The sequence below is a fragment of the Pongo abelii genome, chromosome 17, assembly GCF_028885655.2.
Source record: "Pongo abelii isolate AG06213 chromosome 17, NHGRI_mPonAbe1-v2.0_pri, whole genome shotgun sequence".
Taxonomy (NCBI): Eukaryota; Metazoa; Chordata; class Mammalia; order Primates; family Hominidae; genus Pongo; species Pongo abelii.
This window is the reverse complement of record NC_072002.2, coordinates 25495499-25523127: the sequence shown is the minus strand read 5'-3', so window position 1 is coordinate 25523127 and position 27629 is coordinate 25495499. Positions and strand designations below refer to the sequence as shown.

Genomic DNA, 27629 nt, shown 5'->3' with positions numbered 1-27629 from the left:
TCCTTAATAAAAACTTCCTGGTTTGGAGGCTCAGGTGGGCATCACAGTCCTACTGATATGTGATGTCACCCCTGGCGGCCCAGCTGTAAAATTCCTCTCTTTGTACCCTTTCTCTTTATTTTGCAGCCAGCCAACACTTATGGAAAATAGAAAGAACCTACGTTGAAATATTGGGGGCAGGTTCCCCCAATACTTATTTTGACTATACACTTGAATGATTGTTGGAAGTAATTTTCTTTCAGCGTTTGAAGATACTTCTTTAATGTCTTTAAGCTTCCAGTGTTTCTGTTGGCATATTGGTCCTGATCCTGTGAATATAAGCTGCTTCCCCAGCTTCCTCACCCACAGGACACCTTTTGGTATCTCTTTTTACCCCTAGTGCTCTGAAATTTCATGAGATGCATTGTCGCAGTTCTCTTCATTTATCATGAATGGTGCTCAGTGGTCCTCTCAAAGGACACTCTTGTCCTTAAATTCTGGGACAAATTTATTTCCTTATTGTGGGAAGAACAAGAATGTATTGTGCCTGCAAACAATGCTTACAAAATATAACATTTCCAAATAATCTGTTAATACTCGTTAGTGTTCAGTGTTTAAGATATTGATAAGTCAGTATTTGGATTCCCTTATACAATTCTAGATTAGAGAATTTTAATTTACAGATTATTTTTTAAAACTATAAGAGTGAGGAAAGGTTGCTTTTAGTGAACTTAAGCCTGATATTTATTGATAAAGAACATTTACAAAATATTGAATCTTTTTAACTCGTAAACTAGTTAAGCAAGTTATTGTTTTTCTGGAATAGGCCTTTTTATGTTTAGATAGTATCAAGTTTAATAAACTAGTAGATTTATTCTTGAAAGCTAATTTCAGGAGACATTAATTTACTTAATTTCTTTCTTCTCTATTTATATTGCTTTGTCCTCTTGCATGCGTGACTGATTCTTACTGTGTGTGCTGATTAATATTGGCATAGGAGCAGAAAATACTTCTTTAAGAACAAGGTATAACCAAGTCCTTCAGAGAAGTGAATGTTTTTAAACTATTGTTTAGTTAAGTGTGAGTCTAGTTTTGTGAACTTTTTGTCTGTTTCATCTCAGTTGTAACTGTCATAACTGTACTTCTTACTTGAAATATTCATTTTCAAACGTACGATTGTTTTTGGTTCTAAAGTAAAATTCTGGATATGTGGTTTTTGCTTTATACTTTTAATACTTTTTGCTATTGCAGAAGTAATTTTTTTAATCTTCAGTTCTCTCTAGAGAGATATTGTTCTTTTACACAGGAACCAGCCACATGCTTTCATTTTGGAATGATTGGAAATAGTGATATTGGGTGTGAATGTAAGCTGATTCCCCAGCTCCCTCACCCATAGGACACTTTTGGTGTCATCTTTTTATCCCCTGTGCTCTGCAATTTCATGAGGTCAGGTCCATATTTGAAAAGGAAAGTCCTTTTTCTTTTTTGTTTGTTTTTTGAGACAGGGTCTCTCTCTGTCACCCAGGCTGGAATGCAGTGGTGCCATCTTGGCTCGCTGCAACCTCCGCCTCCCGGGTTCAAGTGATTGTTGTGCCTCAGCCTTCCAAGAAGCTGGGATTACAGGCATGCATCACCATGCCTGGCTAATTTTTGTGTTTTTAGTAGAGAAACGGTTTCGCCATGTTGTCCAGGCTGGTCTTGAACTCCTGGCCTCAAGCAGTCCACCTGCCTTTGCTTTCCAAAGCACTAGGATTACAGGTGTGAGCCACTGTGTCTGGCCAACGTCTATATTTTTTAATGGCTCATGATCACACCTCTGTAAGGCATTCATGGCCCTTTATTTTCCTTCTCAGAGTTTTTATTGAAATATAATTTATATTTAGTGAAATGTACACTTTGATAAGTCTTAACAAATGTATACATACTTATAGCCCACATGCCTGTTACGATGTAGATAGGAACATGGCCATCAACACAGAATATTCTCTCTTACTACTTCATATTCAACACCTGCCTCTTCTCCACACCCTCATAACCACAGTTCTAAATTCTTTTGACACCTAGGTGACTACCTGTTCTAGAACTTACTATAAATACAGTCATATATTATGTACTCTATTGTGTTCTTATGCTGTTTTATGAAATTATGTTGTATATATGGATTATTTCTTATTAAAATGCTGAAAAGTATTCCCTTATATGAATCCAATCTTCTGTTTGTTGGCAGTGTAGGTGTTTCTAGTTTCTAGTTTTAGCTGTTACAAATAAAGTTACTCTGATGATAAGTGGGGTTTTTTTTTGGTGAATATTTGTTTTCATTTCTCTTGGGTAAATAAGGAGTGGAATTGCTAGGTCATATAGAAGGATATGCTTAAGTAAAAATACTGCCAGCTTTCCAAGTCTCAATGTGTGAGACTTCTGGGTGCTCCATATCCTTGCCAGTGTTAGGGATTGTTGTTCTTTTTAAATTTTAGCCATTCTAGATGATGTCTATTGATAGCTCATTTTGATTTTAATTTGCATTTATTTGATATTTTTTTCTTGGGCTTACTAACCATCAGTATGTCAAAATGAAATAAAATATAGAGATAAATCTCTAAATTTAAAACATTTTATTTGGGAAGCAAGAATTGCAATTCAGGGCATACTCACACAGACCTGATGGTCTTTGCTGTGTCCCAAGAACAAAGAGAAGGTTAGGGGTTTTATTTTTAAAAAGAGAGATTGCTCTGTGAGAAAGTTCATTGCACTAGTAAGGTTTGGGGGACTGATAATCTCTGAGTGGTGAGTGACCGGGTGGGTAAAGCCAGTCTTAGAGTGGCAGCAGGTTGTTTCAGCAGTGATTAGATAAAACTAGTTTCAGGTTACAGCAGGCAGTTTCAGCGGCCAGGCTGGCAGAAAATTACATTCTTGGAGCAACAGTGTGTGCCCAGAGTGCTTTTTCCTCTTGGCTTCTTGACTCAGTTTTATTTGGGTATGACAAGTGACCCAATTCATGTGATCAATTTTCATATTATATTTTCCTTTGTAAATGGTTTGTTCAACTCTGCCCATTTTTGTTATGGGTTTTTTATCTTTTTATTATTCTAAATAAAATCCTTTGTCAGATACACACACACACAACACACACACACACACACACACACACAAATGTAGTCTTCAAGTCTTTGGCTTGACTGTTCATTTTCTCTTTTTTTCTTCCTCTTTCCCTATGAGACAAGGCCTCCCGCTGTCACCCAGGCTGAAGTGCACTGTGGTCATGGCTCACTGCAGCTTACCTCCCGGGCTCAAGTGATCCTCTTACCTTGGCCTCCCAAAGTGCTGGCATGAGCGACTGTGTTTGGCCTGTTTATTTTCTTAATAGTGTCTTTTGGTGAGCAGAAGTCCAATTTGTCAGTTTTTAATTTTATAGTTCGTGCTTTCTGGTAATGTCTGGGAAGTTTTTACCCTCTCAAAGCCCTCAAAAATATGTTTTTAGAATTTGTATAGTTTTTAGCTATTAAGTTTTAGGTCTGTAATTTATCATGAATTATATTTTGTACATGGTATGACATGGAGAGTTGAGCTTCATTTTTTTTCATATGCTTATCTAGCACTATTTGTTGAAAAAGATTGTCCCCCCATTGTATTCCTCTGGAACCTTTGTTGAAAATCAATTAACTATACACATGTGCATTTCTTTTTGGAATTTCTGTTTGTTCCTCAGATCTATTATCTCTTCTTACTGCAACACCTTACTGTCCTGATTACTGAAGCTGTTTTTCTTCTTGTTTTTGTCTATGTCTGTTGGCGTTTCTGGGTTTCCCAGCTTCTATCATTCCAAGTCTATGGTGTGAGATAGAAGAAAACTCTGAGAACTCACCACCATATTCCTCCTATCCTGAGGTACTGAACCGGTCTGCCTCCTTCTGTCTACCTTTCAGAGTCTTTTTTTGTTTCTTCTTCTTCTTTTTTTTTTTTTTAATCTGATCTGGGAATTTTAGTTGTACGTACCAGGAAAAATAGGGATAAATAATCTTTATTCAAATTTTCAATAATTTACACCAGGTATCCTCTTTCCTCAGAAATAAGAATTTCTGATTTTTGTTGTTTGTTTTCTTGCCTTTGAATATTTATACTTAAATTTTATTATGGACCATTTTAAGCCTCTCTCTTCTGTCCTTTTCTTCAGTGAAGTTTAGGCTTGCTATAGCTCCTCAGTGGTCAAACAGTGTGTCCTAATGCAAACATGTTGTTCTTCCTTTCTTACTAAACCGTTGTGCACTCAGACTCTCACTCCTTCATGTCTGCCTTTAGTGGCTCCACTTACCTTCAGCTCTAGATGAATTAACTTGTCTTAGTCTGTTTAGACTTCTATAACAAAATACCATAACATGGGTAGCTTATAAACAACAGAAATTTATTGCTTGTAGTTGCAGACTGGAATGTCCAAGATCAAGATGCTGACAGATTTGGTGTCTGCTGAGGGCCCACTTTCTGGTTCATAGACCTGGCCTTGCTGTGTCCTCGCATGGTGGATGGAGGTGGTGAACTCATAAGAGGAGGAGGAAGTGTCCTCATAAGAGGACACTAATCCCATTAATGAGAACTCCACCCTCATGACCTAGTCACATCCCAAAGGCCCTCCCTCCTAATACCATCACCTTGGGGATTAAGTTTCAGTATATGAATTTTGAGGGGACACATTCAGTCCATAGCACAAGTCAATAAATATTTCTTTAGAGTAGCTTTTGTGAGATAATCTATTAAATACTTCATGAACAAAACTGTCTAATTGTCTTTATCAGTCTAGTATGGAAACAAAAATAATTGTGTACCAGGAGAACATGGAAGCGTAGGTATAACTTACAAATGTTGTAGGGGTGAATGATCAAAAGCCACCTGGCATTTTGCTGCTGTTATTCCTGCCCTTACTCCTCTCTTAGCCCCAGTTTTGTCACTTTCTGGCTTTGGAATTGGTAATGACTCCCACACCAGGTCTGAACTCAGCGTGGCATTCAGTTGTCTGAGCCCACCTTATCTTTTAATGTCTTTTCCATTGCTTCTGAGCAAGAACTGCCCAGGTCAGGCTGGTCTTCACCCCATTCTCATAATAAGTCCTAAATGTTCCTGTATGTCTTTAACCACACTGTTCCTCCTGGCATAAATGTATTTATTCCCTTTTTTGTGTGTATACATGAAGGGTGGTTCAGTGAAAAAAAAGTATTTTGAGTCAAACAGATCCCAGCTTTATCTCTTACTTGCTATGTGATTTAGGGAAAGTTATTTAAGCTCTCTGAGCCTTACTTTCTCTGTTTATAAACGTGGAAAAATACTGCTTTTCTCACAGGGTTAGCTAAATTAATGTATGTGAAAGTTCCAGAAGCCACAGGAACTCAAATAAATTGTCGATTCCCTTTATTTCCTGAATTAGAACTTAAGGCTTAGGGCAAGATTCATTTCTTCTAATATTTGTCTCATCAACAGTAAATATGTTGAGAACAGAAAAGATACCAATTAGTTTATTAAATAAACATTTGACTACTTACTGTGTGCCATAGGTAGTGTTAAATGTTGGAGCTCACCGTTAGCAAGGTGAACACATGCATATGTAATTGAAATACAGTATGGTAAGTGCTGTGAAGAGATATGTTCAGGATGTTCTAGGACACAGAAAAGGAATATTTGTGGCTTATACTGGATGGGGTGGGTCACCAGGGAGGATTCTTAGAGAAGTGTTGCTAGTGCTTGATTTTTTTAAACAGCTTTATTGAGGTAGAATTCATATAAGATCCACTCACTCGAAGTGTATAATTTAATGATTTTTAGCCAGTTTATGGGTTTCTGCAACCATCACCATAATCCAAATTTAGAATGTTTCCATCATCTACAAAATCATGCCCAATTGTAGGCCTAGTGTTAAAGGATGAGTATGAATTAGCCACGCAAAAATATTGAGAGGAAATCTGGATTCCTGGGAGAGAATGAGCAAAGACAGAGAAGCATACAATAACATGGTATCCTGTGGGTGGTATGTCTATAAGCAATTTTTTTTTTCTGGAGTGTAAAACTGTGCTCCTGCCCCACAAGTTGTGTTTTAGCTTCCATGGACTTGAGCTCAGTTTCCTCATCTCTAATGTATAATTCCTGTTACCTTGTTGAACTCTAGGTCCTTTTAAACTCTCAACTCTTAGATTGTCAAAACTTCAATTAATAGGAAAGGAGAATGCACTTTAAAAAACTGTAGCCAAGGCCGGGCCTAGTGGCTCACGCCTGTAATCCTAGCACTCTGGGAGGCCGAGGTGGGCGGATCACAAGGTCAGGAGATCCGGACCATCCTGGCTAACATGGTGAAATCCTGTCTCTACTAAAAATACAAAAAAAAAATTAGCCTGGTGTGGTGGCAGGCGCCTATAGTCGCAGCTAGTTGGGAGGCTGAGGCAGGAGAATGGCTTGAACCTGGGAGGCGGAGCTTGCAGTGAGCCGAGATCGTGCCACTGCACTCCAGCCTGGGTGGCAGAGTGAGTCTCAAAAAAAAAAAAAAACAACGATAGCCAAGGCTGGGCATGGTGGCTCACACCTGTAAGCCCAGCACTTTGGGAGGCCAAGGCTGGTGGATCATCCGAGGTCAGGAGTTCGAGACCAGCCTGGCCAACATGGTGAAACACCGTCTCTACTAAAAATACAAAAATTAGCCAGGTGTGGTGGTGTGCACCTGTAATCCCAGCTACTCGGGAGGCTGAGGCAGGAGAATCACATGAACCCAGGAGGCAGAGGTTTAGTGACCAGGAGCACACCAGTGCACTCCTGCCTGGGCAACAAGTATGAGACTCCATCTCAAAAAAACAAAAACAAAAAACAAAATGATAGCCAAAAGTCAGGGCCCATTAAGAAAAACAGAATTATACTGATGCTTATTGATCCTTCAGTGAAAACTTTTTTGTTTTTAATATTTTTTTTTCTGATTATGTAAGCAATAGTAGTACATATTGGGTAGAAAATTTATAAAATGCAGAAAAACCAAAAGAAAGTTTAGATCAGTCATAATCTTACAATTCAGAGATAATTGTTATTAATATCCTGCTATTTTATGCATATATTTATATATTTAAATTGATATGCTGTAAATAAAATTGCTTTTTCCTCACATCATTAAATATTGTCAACATGGTTTTTAATGCTGCATAATTTTTACAGGATCAAAAAATAGCTTGTTCTATTTTTTTTTTTTTAATTTGAGACAGGGTCTCACTCTGCCACTCAGGCTGGAGTGCAGTGGTACGATCTCAGCTCACTGTAACCTCGATCTCCTGAACTCAAGTGATCCTCTCACCTCAGCCTCCCAAGTGGCTAGGACTATAGGCATGTATCACTACACCCAGCTAATTTTTTTTTATTATACTTTAAGTTCTAGGGTACATGTGCCATGTTGGTGTGCTGCACCCATTAACTCGTCATTTACATTAGGTATATCTCCTAATGCTATCCCTCCCCCCTCCCCCCACTCCACCACAGGTCCCATTGTGTGGTGTTCCCCATCCCGTGTCCAAGTGTTCTCATTGTTCAATTCCCACCTGTGAGTGAGAACATGCATGCACCCAGCTAATTTTTTGTATTGTTTTTTTAGAGACAGAGTTTCGCCATGTTGCCCAGGCTGGTCTCAGACTCCTAGGCTTGAGTGATCCACCCACCTTGGCCTCCCAGAGCGCTGGGATTAGAGGCATGAGCCACCGTGCCAGGCCCCTTTTCATTTTTTTAAGTGTTAGGATAAAGTCTACCCTTCTGACGCTTCCAAGAGTTAACAGTAATTAACTGTTTCTTACATGTTTTCAGAAACTATGTGTGTGTGTGTGACTTCATAGCCTATTATTTGGATAAACCATAATTTAATCAGTATTCTATTAATAGCATTTTAGATTATCTTGTTTTTTGTTTTTACAGTACTGCAGTGAATATTTTCTTGCATATATCTTTGCATTTTTGTGAAAGTGTATCTGAAGAATAATTTCCTAAAAGCAGAATTCCTGGATCAAAGAGAATAGATTTAAAATTTTAATAGCTACGATAAGATTGCTTTTCAAAAAGAATCGTGTTATACTTCTACCATTAGTAGCTGTTCTTGTGAGTCTTGTTTCCTCTATCCTTACCATCATAATGGATCTTATATGTGCCATTTTGTTCTTTGCCACTCTCATATTAGAAAAGTGATAGCTCATTGTTTAAAAAATTATAATTGAAGTTGAACATTGTTTCCACTCATATTTTAGCCACTTTTCTGTGAACTGCCTGTTCACATCCTTTGTCTGGTTCTCTTAATTTGTTGCTATTTTCATTAATTTGTTAATAACTCTTTGCTTTTTAAAGAAATTACCTCTCCCAATTTGCAACTTTTTTTTTTTTCCACATTTGTTTGTCCTTTGACTTTGTTTATGGTCTCAGAATTGTCACTTATGGCTTGTGGATTTTTTAAATTGTAAAGTTAACATTTAAAGTGAGTGCAAAGAGAGGCCGGGCACGGTGGCTCACACCTGTAATCCCAGCACTTTGGGAGGCCGAGGTGGGTGACTCACCCGAGGCCAGGAGTTCGAGACCAGCCTAACCAATATGGTGAAACCCTGTCTCTACTGAAAATACAAAAAATTAGCCAGGTGTGGTGGCAGTCGCCTGTAATCCCAGCTACTCAGGAGGCTGAGGCGGGAGAATCACTTGAACCTGGGAGGCGGAGGTTGCAGTGAGCCGAGATTGCGCCATTGCATTCCAGCCTGGGCAACAAGAGTAAAATTCCATCTCAAAAAAAATTAAAAAAATAAATGAGCGCAAAGAGAAAAAGTGATTCTGATAGTATTTCAAGTGAATATCATAATGACATTAAAGAGGAATAAGAATTAATCCAAGTAACTTTTAAATGCAGTACTTTGACTGTGTACCTACCATCTAAAGAAGGGAAAAAATGCAAACAAATTTTGAACTCCTCTTACATTTGTCCTTTGTAGCATCTGTTGTAGTAAAACTATTTTGCATGTATTTTAGGATTGATTAAATGAGGGTTCCTTCATTTCTTTTAGCATAACTGCAGTATAAAAATATAGTTATTATCAATACATGAGCTGTATATAAAATTGCATGCATCATAGAATCAGTGGTCTGTAATTATGTGAATCATTAAATATATCATTTTAACTATAAAATTTAATTACGATGTGAACTGTTCACGTGTAGTTATAAAGTCATCTTTGTAACTTATTTATAGTTGTTTAGTCATAAAGCAAAATAGTAAGATTTTGTGTTGGGGAGCAGTCAAAATGAAGCACTTTAGAATGATGAGTGTTTTTTTTTTTTTTAAGGAATTCCATATTCTACTTTGAGAACTCTACCTCTGATTTTCATTATTTTTATTTTTTGAATACTCGAAGATCCCAGTGCTTTCAACCCTGAGAACTGAAATATGTGATGCATGGAATGTATCTCGAGATAATAAAATGAAAGAGTTTTTTACAAGGGGGATTGTGGAGAAAATATTTTTGATTTGTAAATGCTGTGCTGTATATTTGTGGTGTTTTTTGTTCCTTGGTGTTAGGTGACTCTGCTAATGTTTTTTCTCTTGGTGCAGGTGTAATGGATAGGTAACAGAGAAGAGCTCGTCCCTTCCTAGTCAGGGCATCAGCATGACTGAGTGCTTCCTGCCCCCCACCAGCAGCCCCAGTGAACACCGCAGGGTGGAGCATGGCAGCGGGCTTACCCGGACCCCCAGCTCTGAAGAGATCAGCCCTACTAAGTTTCCTGGATTGTACCGCACTGGCGAGCCCTCGCCTCCCCATGACACCCTCCATGAGCCTCCTGATGTAGTGTCTGATGATGAGAAAGACCATGGGAAGAAAAAAGGGAAATTTAAGAAAAAGGAAAAGAGGAGTAAGTGCCATTTTTTCCTATGCCTAGATATTTTTATTCTACTTTATTTTATTATTATTTTTTGGGACAGAGTCTTGCTCTGTTGCCCAGGTTGGAGTGCAGTAGCACAATCTCAGCTCACTGCAACCTCTGCCTCCAGGTTCAAGCAATTCTCATGTCTTAGTCTCCCGAGTAGCTGGGACTAGAGGCGTGCGCCACCATGCCCAGCTAATTTTTGTGTTTTTAGTAGAGACAGGGTTTTGCCATGTTGGCCAGGCTGGTCTTGAACTCCTGACCTTAAGTGATCTACCCACCTCGGCCTCCCAAAGTGCTGGGATTACAGGCGTGAGCCACTATGCCTGGCCTAGATATATTTTAAATAAACTTCCACTCTAATTAAACATGTACCAGCTGTCTTCTGGAAACATGTCAAGGCAGAGACTCTTGTTTGATTTTTCTGTTCTTTATTTTTCAGGGTCTCAGTTTTTGTATATTAGAGTTGTATTTTGGGATCTTAATCTCACAAATAAAAATACTGAGTTTCCAGAAATGGAAAAGCTTTTTCGTGGATATTTCCTGAAGTAATAATTCAAAATTATGTCTAGAAAGATACTAAGCTGGCCACAGTGGCTTATGCCTATAATCCCAGCACTTTGGGAGGCTGAGATGGGAGGATTGCGTGAAGTCAGAAGTTCAAGAGCCTGAGAAACAAAAATTTAAACCATTAGCTGAGCATGGTGATGTGTGCCTGTAGTCACAGCTCCTTAGGAGGCTAGGAGATTGAGGCTGCAGTGAGCTATGCTTGCACCACTGTAGTCCAGCCTGGGTGACAGAGTGAGACTCTGTCCTCTCCTCCGCTGAAGCCCCACCCAAAAAAAGGTAGATACTGGAATTTTCCCCTTAAAGCATCTTACTTTTCTTGGGTAGGTCATGTCTGCTATTTGGGGTATACTTTATTGGAACCTTCAATAAAGTAGTTATTTATCTTAAGCAAATACCATGATACATTCCATTTGAGATCCTATTCAGTAGGGAGGATGAATCATTTGAGCGTAGCTTTTTAGTATGTTAAAAGCAAATAAAGTGAGTTATTTTAAGTATTCCTTATTTTGGACTTCATGATTATTTTAAATTGATTTGTTTTTGAAGGATTACACAGAGTACACAAATTGTATACAACTTGATGAGTGGGTATGCCTGTGTAACCACTACAAGGATCTGGAAATAGAGCATTATCAATTTTCTTTTGGTGCCTCTTTAAAGGGAATCACCTACCCCTCCCATAAGTAAACTTCTTTTATTGTTGATTGATGCTGCCTGATTTTAAACTTATGCATACTTCTATTTGTGTCTAGTTTCTTTTACCCAATATTATATGTTAAAAGTAAAACTTTTAGACAAACTAAAGTTAATGGGATTTTTTTTTTCTTTTGTGTTTTTATTTTGAGACAGAGTCTTGCTCTGTTGCTCAGGCTGTAGTGCAATAGTGCGATCACGGGTCACTGCAACCTCCGCCTCCCAGGTTCAAGTGATTCTCCTGCCTCAGCCTCCTAAGTAGCTGGGATTACGGGCACCCACCACCATGCCTGGCTAATTTTTGTATTTTTAGTAGAGACAGGGTTTTACCATGTTGGCGAGGCTGGTCTCGAACTCTTGACCTCAAGTGATCTGCCCACCTCAGCCTCCCAAAGTGCTGAGATTACAGGCGTGAGCCACCCTGCCTTGCCAGTTTAACAGAGTTTAATTGAGCAAAGAACGATTAGGGAATCCAGTAGCCCCTAAACCAGAATAGATTTAGAGTGACTCTGGGGCTGCCACATGGTCACATAATATTTATGGACAGAAAATGTAAAGTGACACACAGAAAACAAGTGAGGTACATAAACAGCTGGATTGGTTATAGCATGGCATTAGCCTTATTTGAGCAGTTTGAACAGTTGCCCCCCTGTGATTGGCCAAAACTCTGTAATTGGTACAAGAGTAGATTACAGTCTGTGTACACATCCAGTTAGGTTACAGTTCACTATGTTTGGAGAAATCTTTAGGCCAAACTTAAAATACATGAGGAGGCAGCTTTAACTTAACATGTTTGTTAGATTCATTCATGTTATTCCATGTGGCAGTAATTTGTTCATCTTTGCACTAGATATTGTTTCATTGCATTATATGTTAGAGTTTATTAATCTGTTCTGCTTTTTTTGCTTGTTTGGGTGGTTTTCAGTTTTTGACTGTTACGAATAGTGCTCCTGTGGTGTACATGTTTTTGTATTTCTGTTATGTTTATGCCTGGGAGTGGAATTGCTCATTTGTAGGCCATGTGTATTTCAACTTCAGTAGATCCCTGCAAAACAGTCTTCCAGAATGCTTGTACCAGTTTACCTTCTCACCAGCAATGTATGAATATTCCACTTGCTAAAGCATCATGGTATTTTGTCCTTAAGATTCTTGCCATTCTGGTTGGTGTGGGGTACATGGTATTTTAGTTAGAGGGTAACTTAGGAAATAGCTGTTATCTTTTATATAATGGAAAAGAATTAGGAGAGTTACAGATATTAAAAAAACCAAAGTATGACAACTCTGACATGGTTGGTAAAGCAATTGGGCACATGTGTCAGTGTGTGAAAACCAGAGGTTTCTGATGCAGGGAAGTGGGCCCAGTGGATTTGGCCACCATCTAAAGATGAGGGAATTTCCCAGTTCAATCCTCTACTTAAAAGAGTCTGCAGTTCCTGCTGCAGTCTCCATAAAGAACTTAGCAGCTGGTAACAGGAGAGTGAAGTGTCATAGGAGAATAACTGAAGGACATAAACAGTAGTGTAGTTCGTCATGCTCTGAGATTGCCTAAAGTTATAGGCACCACTTAGTTGGAAAAGCTAGGGTAGGTAAAGTGAACACAGGTTGAGTATCCCTATTCCGAAAATCCAAAATGCTACAAAATCTGAATCTTTTTGAGCACTGGCATGACACTCAAAGAAATGCTCATTGGAGCATTTTGGATTTCAGATTTTTTGGGTTAGAGATGTTGAACTGGTATAATGCAAATATCCAGAAAAATCTGAAATTTGAAACACTTCTGGTCTCAAGTATTTCAGATAAGGGATACTCAATCCGTGGTATGTTAGAGGACATGACGCACATGATGAAAGGATGCTCGGTCTACTTTAGAAAAGGATTCATTCCATTAGCCCTCTATGTAGAGCCTTTCAGGTGTATCTCTAATGTTTGGTTTGCCTGAATTCCACTTACACACATACATAATATAAAACCATGTTTCCCCTCCTAATACTGTAAGGATGGTAACTGCTATCTATTTGTCCCCCTCTTGTGGTCAAGAGATGTCACTGCAACATCTCTTTTTGAGAAGAAACCCATTTCTTTGCTGGGAGTGGCCAAGAAGTGAAAAGCTAGATTAGCTGGTGCCAGGTGGCACCGTTTTTTGGTTCTGTTTTTAGAAAGCATATGGACAGTTTGACATTAAACAAACATATAACTTATACTGTCTCTGTTTCTTTGGCAGCTGAAGGCTATGCAGCCTTTCAGGAAGATAGCTCTGGAGATGAGGCAGAAAGTCCTTCTAAAATGAAGAGGTCCAAGGGAATCCATGTTTTCAAGAAGCCCAGCTTTTCTAAAAAGAAGGAAAAGGATTTTAAAATAAAAGAGAAACCCAAAGAAGAAAAGCATAAAGAAGAAAAGCACAAAGAAGAAAAACATAAAGAGAAGAAGTCGAAAGACTTGACAGCAGCTGATGTTGTTAAACAGTGGAAGGAAAAGAAGAAAAAGAAAAAGCCAATTCAGGAGCCAGAGGTGCCTCAGATTGATGTTCCAAATCTCAAACCCATTTTTGGAATTCCTTTGGCTGATGCAGTAGAGAGGACCATGATGTATGATGGCATTCGGCTGCCAGCCGTTTTCCGTGAATGTATAGATTACGTAGAGAAGTATGGCATGAAGTGTGAAGGCATCTACAGAGTATCAGGTACTGGGAATGTGCACTTCACTTGATGGTTTTTAATAATAACTTCACTTTCATTTTTCAAAGGAAGAAAAAATATTGTGAGGAAAATTTGGCCTGGATCCTAAGCCTTATTCATTTCCTTGATCCTCCCAGTTGCACAAAAATCCACCCCTCTCCCCAGCCTTTCTTTGGTGTTCTGGCATTTGTTTTTTTTATATTTCCTTCCATTAGGAGGATTTCACGTTAGTTGTTCATAGCTTGCAGCAGCCAGGACTAAAACAAAGTGAAGTATATTGGCAGCACTGCTTAACAGGGCTGCATTCAGACCCTGCTTTTTGTTTGTTTGTTTGTTTTTTGAGACAGAGTCTCGCTTTGTTGCCCAGGCTGGAGTGCAGTGGCGTGATCTCGGCTTACTGCAACCTCTGCCTCCTGGGTTCAAGCGATTCTCTTGCCTCAGCCTCCCGAGTAGCTGGGATTACAGGTGCCTGCCACCACACCCAGCTAATTTTTGTATTTTTAGTAGAGGCAGGGTTTCACCATGTTGGCCAGGCTGGTCTGGAACCCCTGACCTCAGATGATCTGCCCTCCTCGGCCTCCCAAAGTGCTGGGATTACAGGTGTGAGCCACCACTTCCAGGTGCCTGCTTTTTTTTTTTTTTTTTCCTTTCCTCTCTAAGCAGAGGCTCAGTGGTATGAGGGCCATCAGCAAGAAAAGAAAGGTTAACTGTGTGAAGGAAGCTTCTTGGCCAAGAGACACGTTTATGGACACAGTCATATAATGCATTTCCTTAGCTCAGCTAAGAGGCATGACATGGTTTTGGTTTTTGTTTTCTTGGTGCACACTTCTTAGAGTTAGTGCAATACCTGGTCAATACATGGAGTGGTCCAAGCAAGCTTCTGTTCCATCTCCCTGCTCCAGAAATCCTAGAACAGATACTACATCCAACTTTAGCCAAAAGACCAAGAAGCAGTAAATGTTTAGGCCCCACATGTGAATGCTTTGGTCAGCTACATGCAACTATTACATATATTAGCAAAATGGATTTTCTATTTGTCTTTATTCCATATGTATACAAATTAAATTTCATACTTGGCAAGAATGTGTTTTGATTGGGTATCTAAATCAAGCAATATGTATATTATTTAAAAGTAAAAAGATTTCTTAGAAAGCGGTATGACTTTTATACCAGGATAGGATGAAAGCCCTGACCTGTAGCAGCATCTGTGTTCCAAATTATTACATTCCCATTATTCAGTGTCTTGGTACCTCATCAGTTTCTGTTTAGAGATTTATTTTATAAAATTAATTGTTGGGTGAAGCAGGAGGATCACTTGAACCCAGGAGTTTGAGGCTGCAGTGAGCCATGATCGTACCACTGCACTCCAGCCAGGGCGAGAGTGAGACCTTGTCTCAAAAATAATAATAATAATACTTGTTGGTCACAAGTATTTTCATGATGGGTTGTTAAGTCATACACGTGTAGAATATATAGAGAGATTAGACTTAGTTTTTTCATTTAATTGGTTCATGTGCAATTCTAGAAGGTAGATTTGATACTTAAGTTTTGCTGAGAAAGGGCAGATGTTTTTGATAATTGGGAAAACCGTTACATAATCCACTAGATTACATGCCATTATTTAAGAGTATTTTTGCTAAAATGTTACTTTTTTATAGAAAATGAAATAAATTAGGCATTGAATTTGAGTTTATAACTCCTTAGTATTATATAAATATATTTAAACAAATATTTGATTTTTATGAATAATTGGCTAGGCATGGTAGCTCATGCCTGTAATCCCGGCACTTTGGGAAGCCGAGGTGGGTGGATCACAAGGTCAGGAGATTGAGACCATCCTGGCCAACATGGCGAAACCCTGTTTGTACTATAATACAAAAAATTAGCCAGGAGTGGTGGCGCACGCCTGTAGTCCCAGCTGCTTGGGAGGCTGAGGCAGGGGAATAGCTTGAACCTGGGAGGCGGAGGTTGCAGTGAGCAAAGATCACGCCACTGCACTCCAGCCTGGCAACAGAGCAAGACTCTGTCTCAAAATAAAATAAAATAAAATAATAATATACTAAATTGATTTTTAAACATTTAAACATTAATAACATAAGTTGCTTCTCTCACATGGTCTTAGTAGCCATGAATTAGTTATGTTTTAGGTAAAAGTTTTTCTGAAAATTTTCCACAGCTTTGTTCAAAGGATTCTTTTTGTCTCTGACCTACTTTTAATGTCTGCATTTTTTTTGAAAATTCAGAGTCATAGAACTCTTCTCTGTGTGTAAAAGCATTCAGACAGAACTGCTGCCCATCCTTGCAACAGCTAGGGGCTGAGCTCCTGCTCTGCTGAGTTTTGGGTTTATTCTCTAACCTGTGGCAGTGTGCTGTAGTCAGCCCGACTTATGCTACTGTCATGGACAGTGCTAATAATAATACTGCCTTTTGCTGGAGATGTTAGTTCTCACTGATTCATTTTAAGACCTTTTGCTGGAAGTTTTAGTTCTTGCTTATCTAATTTTAAATGAATATGAAAGACAATTTAAGTGATTTTATACATTTTAATTTACTCATCTACATTTTCTTGTATTTTTTGGATTAAAGCGTACCTGTATGCTCTTTCTCTCTTTCTGTGGAACACTTCATTTGTAGTGTCCAATTTTTAAAAGGAAAACATTTTGATAACAGTTTCAGAGTAATGGCAAACCAAACACACATTCTAATTGTCTACTTGTACAATTTGTTGGGTAGGTACTGTAGGGGGAAGAACTAAATATACATGAGGAAGAGAAAAAATCTTTGCCAAGAATTTCAGTTATTATCACTTATGGTTTACCCATATTGTCATAAAAGTAAGAAAATGCGAATTATTTTCTAATTTTCTGTCACAAAATAAAGATTATATAAAAGTAATAGTGTTATTTTTGTGTTTTGTTGTTGATTTTATTTTGTCAATACTGGATAAGTTACAGATTTATCATAATGCCATTAAAAGATTTTCACAAAGGATAAGGAATGCCAAAGTCCAGATGTAAGGAACCACTGTCAAGTGCTGTTCAGCTTAGACGGCATTTACCCGTAGAAACTATCAGCGTTAATTTGTAGCTTGTTTCACATAATTGGCTGAAAGTGTTAAGTATTAAAAACAGCAAAAAACTACTTTGTGTTCTTCTGAGCAATCGTTGTCACTAAATTACGTCACTTAATGCAGATTGTACTAAAGACTTAAAATCTTATGTAATGTTTGAAAATCATTTCCTTTAGTTACCTTTTGTTCAATAAGCAAAACAATTTGATTTTAGAAACCCAGACTTTATTTTTTTGTTCCAGCTCTGTTCAGATTAAGGTTATACTTAAAAGAATCCAAACTTTAAAATAGAAATTAGATGGGGATGATTTAATGGAGAATAATTTTCAAAGTGTTTGTTTGGGTAGTTAATTCACCCTTTGCAATTACAGTACAATATTTACACATAAAAAAGTAATTTACCCACAACTTTTGGAATATACTTAGGTATACCAAGCCACATTTTTTTGTGGTCAGTCTTGTGACTTGTTAGAAAAAGCAGCTGGCTGCCTGTGTAGAGCCAGACTAACACTTGGATTGTAGTTTAATTTTTGTCTTTTTACCTTTTTTTTTTTTTTTTGAGACAGAGTCTCACTTTTCACCCAGGCTGGAATACAGTAGTATGACCTCGGCTTGCTGCAGCCTCCATCTCCTGGGTTCAAGCGATTCTTCTGCCTCAGCCTCCTGAGTAGCTGGGAGTACAGGCACCCGCCACAATGCCCAGCTAATTTTTGTATTTTTAGTAGAGACAGGGTTTCCCCATGTTGGCAGGCTGGTCTTGAACTCCCTACCTCAGGTGATCCACCCACCTCGGCCTCCCAAAATACTGGGATTACAGGTGTGAGCCACCGTGTAATGTTTTTACATTAAAAACAAATTCCTGAATTAATGGGCATATTTGCTTAATATATCCATGGTTGCTTTGACTTCTGTTCTGACTGTTGAGCTTTTCAATTATCATTTAACTTTTGGTTAAATTCACTTTTGAAGTTAGTTTTTTGTGTTTTTTTTGTTTTGTTTTTTGTTTTTAGATGGAGTCTTGCTCTGTCACCCAAGCTGGAGTGCAGTGGTGTGATCTCGGCTTACTGCAGCCTCTGCCTCCCAGGTTCAAGTGATTCTCCTGCCTCAGCCTCCCAAGTAGCTGGGATTACAGGCGCACACCACCATGCCTGGCTAATTTTTGTATTTTTAGTAGAGACAGGTTTTCGCCATGTTAGCCAGGCTGGTGTTGGACTCCTGACCTCAAGTAATCCTCCTGCCTTGGCCTCCCAAAGTGCTGGGATTACAGGTGTGATCCATGGCGCCTGGCCTGTTTTTAATTATTTTTTTTCATTTTTTGAGACAGTGTCTTACTCTGTTGCCCAGGCTGGAGTACAGTGGTGCAATTATGGCTCACTGCAGCCTTGACCTCCCAGGCTCAAGTGATCCTCCCAACTCAGCCTCCCAAAGAACTTGGACCACAGGCACACGCCACCATGCCCAGCTAATTTTTGTATTTTTTGTAGAGATAGGTTTTGACCATGTTGTCCAGCTAGTCTCGAATTCCTGGGCTCAAGCTATCTGCCTGCCTCAGCCTTCCAAAGTGCTGGGATTGTGGGTGTGAGCCACTGCGCCCAGCCAAGTGTAGTCTTACATGTTAGTGTTTACAGAGGAATTGTACGACCTTTGTGCAGATAAATATTTCATAACAAGAGGTTTGTTATTGGTCAGGTTGCTGTTCTCATCTCCCTAGCAAGGGTGGGTATAATGGTAAAGAAAGCTTGTGTGTTTGATTTTCTTTTCTCAGTATCTTCTCTCTTCTGAATTTGAATGTTTTAAGGAATTAAATCAAAGGTGGATGAGCTAAAAGCAGCCTATGACCGGGAGGAGTCTACAAACTTGGAAGACTATGAGCCTAACACTGTAGCCAGTTTGCTGAAGCAGTATTTGCGAGACCTTCCAGAGAATTTGCTTACCAAAGAGCTTATGCCCAGATTTGAAGAGGCTTGTGGGAGGACCACGGAGGCTGAGAAAGTGCAGGAATTCCAGCGTTTACTCAAAGAACTGCCAGAATGTAACTATCTTCTGATTTCTTGGCTCATTGTGCACATGGACCATGTCATCGCAAAGGAACTGGAAACAAAAATGAATATACAGAACATTTCTATAGTGCTCAGCCCAACTGTGCAGGTACATGGTCTTCTTCTCTACACATATACCCTCTGGTACTGACATTGGGGAACTGGGGTAATTTTCTATTGCTGAGTCACATGTAAAGCAGTGAACTTGAGAAGATAGCTAATGGATTAGCTTGAATACAGGTCTTTTCCTTTCATAATTTGGACAGTGTTGACATATAAGATAATGAACATACTTGCCCTTTAGCTTGTAGTGATGTAATTTGAATGTGGTACAGTCTTTGATGTGAGTTTATAAACAAGACCTGATGACAAGGATCCTTCATTGGGGGGGAGGAGCCCATGGCGTCTGCAGTTACAGAGTTCATGTGTAGAATTTTAGAGATGCCAGTTATTTCATCAATAGCATTATTGCTTCATTAGATCACAGACACACATCAAACTCAGGCACAAAGGGACCTGTCATTAATTGTTTGGTCAAAGATTTAGCCTGAGGATTTCATTCGTAAGGATGGATCCTAGAGAGACATGTTATAGGCTCTGAATCTGAGAAGGTACTTCAGGGAATTGGGTAGTGTGTTAATTGGTATCTTTTTACGACATACATACTTGGCTTTCCTTTATTGCTGCTCAGTTGGTGCTGTCATAGAGTATATGTTTTCTTTTAATTACAGTTAATGATATTTTACTCAGGCCAATAAAAAGGGAGATGATAGGTTATATTTATTATCTTAAGCCCTCTTTTTGGCCAGTATTCTGTGTCACCATAAATCACTGTCACTGTTATTAGAGTGTGTTTTCATTTACTAAAGAGTGTTTCAGTCAGGCGCGGTGGCTCACACCTTTAATGCGACCACTTTAGGAGGCTGTGGCAGGAGGATAGCTAGAGGCCAGGAGTTCAGCCTAGGCAACATAGCAAGACCCTGTCTCTACAAAAAAATTAAAAATTAGCTGGGTGTGGTAGCATGTATGTGTAGTCCCAGTTACTTGGGAGGCTGAGGTAGGAGGATTGCTTGAGCCCAGCAGTGAGCTATGATCATGCCACTGTACTCCTCTTTGGGTGACAGAGCAAGATTTTATCTCTGAAAAAATAAAGATTCTTCTGTTACTCATTGATTACACTTTGAAAGCAAAATGTTTCTCAGATTTTAGTTTGATCATTAGGATTTCAGGATCTGGTAAATATTACATTGATACTTAATGTTACTATAATATAATAGAGATGGTTGTATCATAGAAGAGTCAAGTGTGTTGTAAGAGTAAGTTTTAGGTAGGAAATAATTTCTTGTAGTAGCTTTTCAGCCAACCTAATGCCCTGGCCTCCTAGCATATGAACATCCGTACTTAAATGTTGGCTGTGTCCAGGTATTTGTTTCTGGAGTGAGGTCTTTCAACCTCAACCCAGCTTTACTACTGTGGTGCTCCCACTTCCCTCACAGTCCTCATTCAGCCCATTGTGTCTGTTAAAATATCTCAAAGTAAGTTGAAAATAAAGAACATAAGATGTTTTAGCCGGGCGTGGTGGCTCACGCCTGTAATCACAGCACTTTGGGAGGCTGAGGTGGGTAGATCATTTGAGGTCAGCAGTTCGAGACCAGCCTGGCCAACATGGTGAAACTCCGTCTCTATTGAAAATACAAAAAAATCAGCCAGGCGTGGTGGCACACGCCTGTAATCCCAGCTTACCAGGGAGGCTGAGGCAGGAAAATCGCTTGAACCTATGAGGTAGAGTTTGCAGTGAGCTGAGATTGTGCCACTGCACTCTAGCCTGGTCTACAGAGCGAGGCTCCATCTCAAAAAACAAACAACAACAACAAACACAAAAAAATAAGATGTTTTAATCAGTTAATATTGTAGTGATAGAAAAAATAAACAAATGGATGGCATCAACTTCTCTATCCTTTTCTTGGCTTTTTTTCCCTTCAGTTCTTTCTGGTGCTTGAATACATGATTTAACTCATATTTTACCATTTTCTTCTTAAATTGGCCATTAACTAGCAAAGACTGTGTTGTCATTACTGGGTAGAATTTTCTTTATGTGTCCAGGATTAAAGGATATATTATGTAATAGACACAAATAAGTGAAATAGAATGATAGTTTTAATGGTTTTCTTGTAAATCTTTTTTTTCTTAGATCAGCAATCGAGTCCTGTATGTGTTTTTCACACATGTGCAAGAACTCTTTGGAAATGTGGTACTAAAGCAAGTGATGAAACCTCTGCGATGGTCTAACATGGCCACGATGCCCACGCTGCCAGAGACCCAGGCGGGCATCAAGGAGGAGATCAGGAGACAGGTGTGTGCACCCTGCCTGCCACAGCCTGCCTCTGCATTGGCTGTCGTGGAGTCCAGTGGTGATGGGCTCTTGTTTCCTGAACACTTTCTGTGTGTCTGGAGCTATGTTAGGCACAATGAAGTCAGAAATTCCCATCTGGTACTGTTTCATGCCAAATAAGTCGGAATACCATGGTGGAAAGAGCATAGTTTTTGGAAAGACCTGGCTTTAAATTCTTGCTCTGATCTAGTTAACTGATTTTAGGCGAATTCTTAACCACCTTAAGCCCTGGTGTTCTTGCTTTAAAATGGACCCTCTTATAGGATTGATGTGAAGATTACCACAAATGAGATAATACATGAAACATGCCAGGCACGTTGTAAGTAGTCTAAAAATGTTTGCTTTTTCTGGACAAGGTTGCTGTCATCAGCCATATTTTATAGATAAGAATATTAAAAGTCAGGGAAGTTAAGTAACTTACCCTGTGTGACATGATTACTAATTACAGACCCAAGATTTGAGCCCAAATCCTGGGATTTTTACTATGGTATTTTGATGGAAGTAACAATGCCGTGTGTGTGTGTGTGTGTGTGTGTGTGTGTGTGTGCATGTGTGTGTATGTAATAAATTCAAGACTAAATAAGAAAGTTAATTACATTTGATTATTTATTTGCATGCAATTTATCAAACCCCTGCTTGCTTTTCTTCCCTTGTATCTGCCCTGAGCTCCCAATTCTTACTAGTTAATGATGATGACATTGGAGATGGGGATGTGGATTAAGTATTATTGAACCAATACAAATTAGTGAATAATTCATAGGCAAAACAATAAGAATGATTTTTCAATCATATCTTCAAAAAAATAATTACTGCCATTATTTTACTCTAATGAAATAAAGGATAATTGAAAAATAGTTGATTCTTCATCTTTAGAAATTGCATGTGTTGTTAGTTTAAGATAAGAGGATATGAAATGCAACTTGGTGTGTGGCATTTGCTTTCTAGGAGTTTCTTTTGAATTGTTTACATCGAGATCTGCAGGGTGGAATAAAGGATTTGTCTAAAGAAGAAAGATTATGGGAAGTACAAAGAATTTTGACAGCCCTCAAAAGAAAACTGAGAGAAGCTAAAAGACAGGTGAGTTATTATTTTGATACCTAATGTTTATAATAGAATGTGTTTGAGTCTTTTATGTACTTTATGTACTCTTTTTTTTCTTTCTTTCTTTTTTCTTTTGATGTTGTCCAGGGTGGTCTCAAATTCTTGGCCTCAAGTAATCCTCCCACCTCGGCCTCCCCCAGAGTGCTGGGATTACAGACATGAGCCACCACGCCCAGCCCAAGTTCTTTCTGTTAAGAATATTATAATGTCACTTGAAGTGAACTTCTCTGGTGGGACATTTATTCACTAAAATGTTTCTAGTCCTATATTATTGATATTGCAGCCTGGTGTCAGTCACATGTGTTCAGTGCAATCTAGAAAGTTTTTTTTTTTTTTGAGACAGGATCTTGCTCTGTCACCCAGGCTGGAGTGCAGTGGCATGATAATGGCTCACTGTAGCCTCGACCGTTGGGCTCAAGGGATCCTCCTACCTCAGCCTCCTGAGTAGCTGGGACTACAGGTGTGCGCCACCATGCTCAGCTCATTTTTTATTGTTTGTAGAAATGGGGTCTTGTTATGCTGTCCAGACTGGTCTCAAACTTCTGGGCTCAAGCAGTCCTCCCACCTCCCAAAGTGCTAGGATTATAGGCTTAAGCCACCATGCCTGGCCTAGAAAGTTTTGTTTTGATTAAAAATGATTTTACTAAAAAATTTGTCATTTCCTGCTTGGTTATACCTGTAAACAGGGCTTTCTACGGATGAAGAGCAGGCTGGAGGGTGACACACCTTTGGGGACTGCTGGGGAATTTAAGGCATTTAGAATTAGTCAGCTCTTTGGAAATGTAGTAATGAGGGTCACCTGGAAGGCCCTGAAGATCAGGAGAGAGTCTATTTATGTAATAATAAGAAGAGTGGCATGCAGTACCTGATGAGTTTAGGGTATGCCAGTCAGACTTTTCAGTTCCCTCTTATTTAGTGTGTGTTGCTTGGTTCTGGGACTGTGAGTGTACCAGCCACAGCAACGGTAAAATCCCAGATCTCTGGATCACCTTAAAATCCACATTGCAGATCAACTGCAGCATCTAAACAGCACATCCAAGGAACATTAGTTAGCCCTTGCCTGAATTGGGGAACATGATAGTAGGTCTCTGTTGTGGTTGTGTTAAAGAGACAAAGGCAACCTGAATACTTCTGTTTCTTTGAGGTTAGAGATTTGTATTCATGTGGAGGATAGCTTTGTCAGACGGGGCGCATGCATGGGACTTTTACACGTGCACTCCAGGATACGTAATCTAGCAGAAGCCCTCTGCATATTTTTCTTCCTTCTTTTTCCTGGCTCACTAGGTTATCTATCTGTTGCTTCCTTTAGGTGTTTTTTTTGTTGGTGGTGTTGCTGTTAAAATTTTCCCTTCATGTCTCAGCCTAGAATCAGGTATTAGAGATGGACCACTCAGGCTTCAGGGGCAAATTGTAATTGTTAATCATATGGTATTGCCAGTCAGCCTTTAAATGAAGAGTCCCCTCACTGACTTAGGACAGGGCTGATGGAGGTTTGGTTTTTGTTTCTCTTGCTTCTACATCTTGCCTAAATAAAGGAATCATGGTATAGCAGCCAGAACCAATATAAGAAGGGATGGATTAACTTTGCTTTACTGATTTTCCCGATGCTATGTTTTCACGCCAGCTCATTAATTCACAAAACGCACAAAAGATTCTACAAAAGTCTAATGTATTTTTATGTATTAGCAATGCACAATTGGATATTGAACCTAAAAAAAAAAAAAGAGACCTAAGTAAATGGAGAGATAAATCATGCATGTGGAACAGAAGATTCAATATTGTTAAGATGTTAGATTTTCCCAAATTTCAACTTTGAGGAATAAATGACTTTTAAAGACAGAAGTAATGTAACTTATCATATTAACAGACTAAAAATAAGAAAAACCCATAACATCGTATCAGTAGATGCAGAAAAAGATTTAGTAGAATTCAGTACTTATTCATGATAAAACTCCCAGCAGATAACTTTCTCAGCCTGATAAAGGACATCTACAAAGAATCTACAATTATCATACTTAATAGTGAAAGACTAAATGCTTACCCTAAGATTGGTGTACACTGCAGGGATTTCTGCTGTTACCACCTCTATTCAGCATTGTACTGGACGTTCTAGCCAGTGCAATAAAGCAAGAAAAAAGACATGCATATTGGAGAGAAATAAGTTTTTATTCTTGGATAACATGATTATCTGCTGAGACCAGCTTGGTCGGGGAGACCCTAACCCAGTGGCGCTAGAGGAATTAAAACACACACACACAGAAATATAGAGGTGTGGAGTGGGAAATCAGGGGTCTCACAGCCTTCAGAGCTGAGAGCCACACACAGAAATATAGAGGAGTGGAGTCTCAGCCTTCAGAGCTGAGAGCCTCTTATTGATAGCAAGCCAGTGATAAGCATTGTTCCCATAGATTATAGATTAACTAAAAGTATTCCTTATGGGAAAAAAAGGGATGGGCCGAAGTAAAGGGATGTGTTCTGGCTAGTTATCTGCAGCAGGAGCATGTCCTTAAGTCACAGATCGCTCTTGCTGTTGTTTGTGGCTTAGGAACGCCTTTAAGCGGTTTTCCACCCTGGGTGGGCCACATGTTCCTTGCTCTCATTCCGGTAAACCCACAACCTTCCAGCGTGGGCATCATGGCCATCACAAACATGTCACAGTGCTGCAGAGATTTTGTTTATGGCCAGTTTTGGGGCCAGTTTATGGCCAGATTCTGGGGGGCCTATTCCCAACAATTATCTACATATAAAATCCTAAGGAATCTACAAAAAGCTAATCAGTGAGTTTAGCAAGGTTGTAGGATACAAGACCAGATATACAAATGTCTAGTGTATTTCTATATATTAGCAATGCACAATTGGATATTGAACCTAAAACAAAAGATAAAAAGAGAGAGACCTAAATAAATGGAGAGAGAAATCATGCATGTGGAACAGAAGATACAATATTGTTAAGATGTTAGATTTTCCCAGATTGATCTGCGGGTCCAACCCCAATCAAAATCCAGACAGATGGTATTTGCGAAAATGAATAAGCTCTTCTAAAATTTATGTGGAAATACAAATGACCTAGAATAGGTAAACAGTTTTGAAAAAGAACATAGCCGGAAGATTGGAGGACTCATACTACCGGATTTCAAGACTTACTAGAAAGCTGCAGTTCATCAAGACAGTATGTATTGGATAGGGATAACATACAGGATAGAAAGTTCAGAAGTCGACCTACACATATATGGACAATTACTTTTTTTTTTTGAGACGGAGTCTCGCCCTGTTGCCCAGGCTGGAGTGCAGTGGCACAATCTCAGATCACTGCAAGCCCCACCCGCTGAGTTCACACCATTCTCCTGCCTCAGCCTCCCGAGTAGCTGGGAATACAGGCGCCCGCCACTACGCCCAGCTAATTTTTTGTATATTTAGTAGAGACGGGGTTTCACCATGTTAGCCAGGATGGTCTCGATCTCCTGACCTCATGATCCACCCGCCTTGGCCTCCCAAAGTGCTGGGATTACAGGCGTGAGCCACTGCGCCCGGCGGGCAATTACTTTTTAATGAAGATACTAAAATAATTCAGTGGGGAAGGGATATTCTTTTCAACAAATAGCACTGGAACAGATGCAAAGAAAAAAAACTTGACTCTATCCATACAACATATGCAAAAAATAGCTTGAAATGAATCATAAACTAAGACTAAAAAAGCTTCCAGAAAAAAAAAAAAACAGGAAAATATCTTACTGACCTTGGCTTAGGCAGTAATTTCCTAAATAGGATACAAAACCTATTATAAACTATAAAAGAAAAATTTGATAAATTGAATTTCATCAAAAATTTAAAAATATGCTCTTCAACAGATATTAAGAAAATAAATATCCAAGCCAGAAGCTGCGACAAAATATTTGCAAAAGCTTGCATCTGATAAAGGACTTTATTTTTTTTTTAAAAAAAAGTTTACAGTTTAATAAGAAAACAACCAATTTTTAAAAGGCAGAAATTTGAACAAATACTTTACCAAAGATCATATATAGATGACAAATAAGCACATGCAAAGACTCTCACCATCATTAGTCATTAAGGAAATACAGATTAAAAGTACTCTGAGATAACAGTATACATCAACTAGAATAGGTTGCTCTTGGTAATGCAAAATGGTGTAGCCATTTTGAAAAACAGCTTGGCAGTTTCTTATAAAGCTAAACATGCAGTTACTTACCATAGCACCCAGCCTTCCCACTCCTAGGTATTTATCTAAGAGAAGAAAGCATTTGCCCTCACAAAGCATGTGCGAAATGTTCCTAACAGCTCTAGTTATAATAGCTTACAACTAGAAGGAACCCTGATGTCCATCAGTTGGTGAATGGATAAACAAATTGGGGTACATTTATTCCATGGCACATTGCTCAGCAACTACTGATACAGACAACCAAGTAGATGAATCTTAAAAGCATTGTGCTAAGTGGAAGAAGCCAGATAATCACAATACTTACTGATTGATTCAGTTATGAAACTCAAGGAAAGGAAAAACTGCAGCGATGGAGACCAGGACAGGGTTTGCTAGATGCCGGCAGATGGTGGAGGAGCCCAAGGGCACTTTGTGTGGCGATGGAAATGTTCTAGAGCATGACAGTGGTGCTGGTTACTTGACTTTATATTTGTGAACACTAAATTCTGTGCTCAAGATTTACACTCCTGACCACACCCTCCCTAAGTATTACAATAGGTAATTTCTGTGGAAGGGTACCAGAAATGGCAAGTAAATTCACCAGAATTGAGTATTTTTCACAGTGCAGGCACAGACTCAGATCTCCATGTTATATTCCAAGCCCAGTTACCAAATGCCCATCCAGCTAGATGGTTCATCTGACTGTTATTGTTTCAATTCTAGGAAATGAGAAGGAAACGTGTACATTGGTGGTGGTGTGATTTGTTGAATATGTGTTACATATAGGCTGACTAGTTCTTTTTTATTTGTCTTATTTGACAGGAGTGTGAAACCAAGATTGCACAAGAGATAGCCAGTCTTTCAAAAGAGGATGTTTCCAAAGAAGAGATGAATGAAAATGAAGAAGTTATAAATATTCTCCTTGCTCAGGTAACCTAAAATCTTCTTCTCTCTTTTGCAAGACTCTTTTTTGTTTTTGTTTTCGAGACAAAGTCTCGCTCTTGTCCCCCAGGCTGGAGTGCGTCGAAGCGATCTCGGCTCACTGCAACCTGCA

The 27629-nt window shown here is 39.0% G+C and overlaps 1 protein-coding gene and 1 pseudogene across 13 annotated transcripts in view; one reads left to right on the top strand and one right to left on the bottom strand.

The window, feature by feature from the left end:
• RALBP1 (ralA binding protein 1) overlaps positions 1-27629 on the top strand; it is a 62639-nt gene that overhangs the window by 28473 nt on the left and 6537 nt on the right. For all 13 annotated transcript variants that reach the window (XM_063716844.1, XM_024235798.3, XM_063716840.1 and 10 more), the window contains 6 exons: positions 9569-9867; positions 13364-13822; positions 18686-19035; positions 21118-21279; positions 22264-22395; positions 27398-27505. In XM_063716844.1, coding sequence (XP_063572914.1) covers positions 9624-9867; positions 13364-13822; positions 18686-19035; positions 21118-21279; positions 22264-22395; positions 27398-27505 — 1455 coding nt within the window. In that variant the 5' untranslated portion in view covers positions 9569-9623. The remainder of the gene's footprint in view (positions 1-9568; positions 9868-13363; positions 13823-18685; positions 19036-21117; positions 21280-22263; positions 22396-27397; positions 27506-27629) is intronic.
• LOC112130021 (U2 spliceosomal RNA) lies at positions 14631-14772 on the bottom strand (annotated as a pseudogene).